The following is a 2,935-nucleotide window of genomic DNA, read 5'->3' as shown; positions in this document are numbered from 1 at the left end:
CGAAGAATGGTCGGTGTTGGTGATGTTGAAGTCGAATATATTATTGAAGTTGATGTTGTTGAGATATTGAAAGCAGGCGATACTCTGTGAAGGATGACGTTGGCGAAATGAGATGGTTTTTCTAGTGGTGTTGTTTCTTGATGTTGAGTTGGTTGGTGGAGGTGGAGGAGCAGCAACCACCCCAAGATGATGTGTTGAAACATGCGACCTGTAAGTGAAAGTGATATCGAGGTTTACATTAATCCTATATATTTTGTCAAGGTTGTGACCTTGGTGGGTGGGACCCCAGAATATAGAGTGTAGACCTGTTCGAAGGATGGAATGATGGTCGAGTTGATTGAAGTCACCCCCAATGATGAGTTTTGAGTCGCTCTCCAGCGCAGTGTTAGAGAGTTCATCGATGGAACACATCATGGTGGAGACTTCATATGATGGATGATTTTGTGGATAATAGATGGCACAGATGATGTATGGTTCACTGTCAATAATGCACTTGAGACAAAGGGTTTCCAGTGTATCATTGACAGAATGGTGGAACGATGTGAATTTGAGATGAGATGGATGACTTCAAATAGATGACAACGCCACCTCCACGCCGCCTGCCAGGGTGAAGGGTGTGTAGCCATCTATTGCGATCAAACCATCAGGGTGATCTGGCCTAAGCCATGACTCGGTGATGATGATAATGTCGGGGTGTAGTGTAGATGATATACGTTACATCTTAAATGCTCAATAGCATGTGGCTTGACAATGCTAGTGACATTCATGATGTAAATGGTGGGTGGAAGATGACATGGGATGATTTTGGCGGGATTGTAAGTCGGGGTGAATTTGATGTTGATGAGATTGGAATGATTTAGTGAGGAGCGTCGATTGGGTAGGTTGCATTTCTTACGAGTTGATGAGACTACCACTGGTATTGCTGATGACGAATTAGTGCAAGGTAGATGGGCTGGGGGTGTTGATGTTGAAGTTGAGGTTGTTGTAGATTGCTGTAGATTGTTGTAAATTTCTGTAGCGATTGAGGTAGATTGTATTGATGGTTGTTGTAGATTTCTGTAGCGATTGAAGTAGGTGGCCCGGGGTTGTTGATGTTAATGTTGATGTTGCTGCTACTGTAGATGTAGAATGATGTTGCGAATGAAGAAAAGTGGAGAGGCGTTGGTGATGATCTGGGTTCCAAATTTTGTTGAGAAAGAGAGTTTTTCTTAGCGGTCTTTTGATGGCGAATTTATCCGGTAGAAAATCAAGCAGTTGTTGGCGAGTGTATTGGATCATTCGATTGGGGTGTGAGCGATAATTACTAGCCAAAAGTATTATAGCAACAAAAACTTTAGCGAATTTTTTGTTTAAACATTGACAAAAAACAAGAAATTATAAATTATTGATTTATTAAGTGAAAATAAGCAAAAACTTAGTTAATAACGGAAAATTTAGAGATTGAAAATCCAAAAACACGATGTCGGGTAAACCATAGACATCGCAAACAAAAGACATCTCTATTGTCCATCTCTCTTTGACCAGATTCGTTTTTTACTGAACAAGCATAGTACTGTATTAAAATATGCACCGGATTTCTATTTATTTACTCCCCGTACTAACTTTTTCTACAACTCTGTATTTCCCATTTCCATTCACCTTTGGAATTTATTACTCTTTTATGTAAAGAATGCTACTACTTTTGGTTGGTTTAAATCTCAAATCTATCATCTGTTGTCCTTTAACTTTTATATTAGCTTTCTTAAGGACTGATCTTAAGGAAGCTTTCAGATATCTTCTTAACTTATTGATATTTGTATTTTGTTAATTATTCTTACTTGGGCTCTTTAATTGTTTATTATTCCTTTAATGTACTGTATATGCATATGTATGAGCGTATTGTTTTGCAGGAAGTGTATGTTAGTATCTGTATTTGCATGTATGTATATTTGTTTGTGTACATTTGCATGTATGCATATATTTACTTGTGGACATGCATATGTAAGTTACTACTTATGTGTGCCCACTCTTGTCATTATTTTTGATCTTACTTTGCTTCATTATCATTAATTTTCAATTTTGTTTTAATTGGTATTATCATTTTCCTGTTACATTACTTTTGTCATTATCTTTGATCTTTGTTTCATTATCATTAAATTCTATTTTGTTTTATTTGGCTTTATCAATTTTTGGTTACATTCTATTTTTTCTAGGCATTTTTTTTTTGGTTACATTCTATTTTTTCTAGGCATTATTCTTTGTTGCTTAGATATTTTAATTTTTCCTAGTTATTATTTTTATCGTTTTGATTCTTACTTTTCATTTATTCGGACTGGCGCAAGCTTCAGGTCTCCTAGTGATTGGCATATGTTATTGTCATGTGTTGGTTTACTGAATAAAAAGCTAATTGAATTGAATTGAATTGAAAAGTGGACAACGACATGATTTTGGACCATTTAAACCAAAAAGCACTTCGGTTAAATTTATATATTTAAAAAAATTAGTAAAATACAATTTACTTTTGTTTAAATAATTTTTTTTTATTTTGTAAATAAAAGCTGATTTGATTTGTTGTTTTTTCCTTGATTTTAATTATAAAAAAAATTATTCCGACAGCCCCCCCGAAAAAAAATCCTGGTTTCGGCCTTGATGTATATATGTAAATTCATTATGTATGTAATATTAAATAAATAAATTTATATCAATAAACAGCAATATAATACAATATATATATATATATATATATATATATATATATATATATATATATATATATATATATATATATATAATATATCATCATCATCTGCAGTCTGCCAGCCCAGGGCGGCAATAGCTAGCCACAAAGAGCCTCCATTTTCTTCTATCTTTTGTCATTTTTCCGGATTTATATAAAAGAGAGAAAGAAAAGGAAGAATATTTATATATATATTATATATATTATATATATATATAT

At 33.6% G+C, this 2,935-nt stretch overlaps 1 protein-coding gene across 1 annotated transcript in view; it reads right to left on the bottom strand.

The window, feature by feature from the left end:
- HELRODRAFT_160090 (hypothetical protein) overlaps positions 1-2,435 on the bottom strand; it is a gene marked incomplete at both ends in the record, with an annotated part of 4,423 nt that extends 1,988 nt beyond the window's left edge. The window contains 6 exons of the mRNA XM_009017106.1: positions 99-208; positions 270-492; positions 589-669; positions 762-952; positions 1,603-1,655; positions 2,296-2,435. Of these exons, the coding sequence (XP_009015354.1) occupies positions 99-208; positions 270-492; positions 589-669; positions 762-952; positions 1,603-1,655; positions 2,296-2,435 (798 nt within the window). The remainder of the gene's footprint in view (positions 1-98; positions 209-269; positions 493-588; positions 670-761; positions 953-1,602; positions 1,656-2,295) is intronic.
- Between the last annotated feature and the right edge of the window lie 500 nt (positions 2,436-2,935).

Source organism: Helobdella robusta (genome assembly GCF_000326865.2).
Source record: "Helobdella robusta unplaced genomic scaffold HELROscaffold_2, whole genome shotgun sequence".
Classification (NCBI taxonomy): domain Eukaryota; kingdom Metazoa; phylum Annelida; class Clitellata; order Rhynchobdellida; family Glossiphoniidae; genus Helobdella; species Helobdella robusta.
This window is presented reverse-complemented; position numbering and strand designations above follow the sequence as displayed.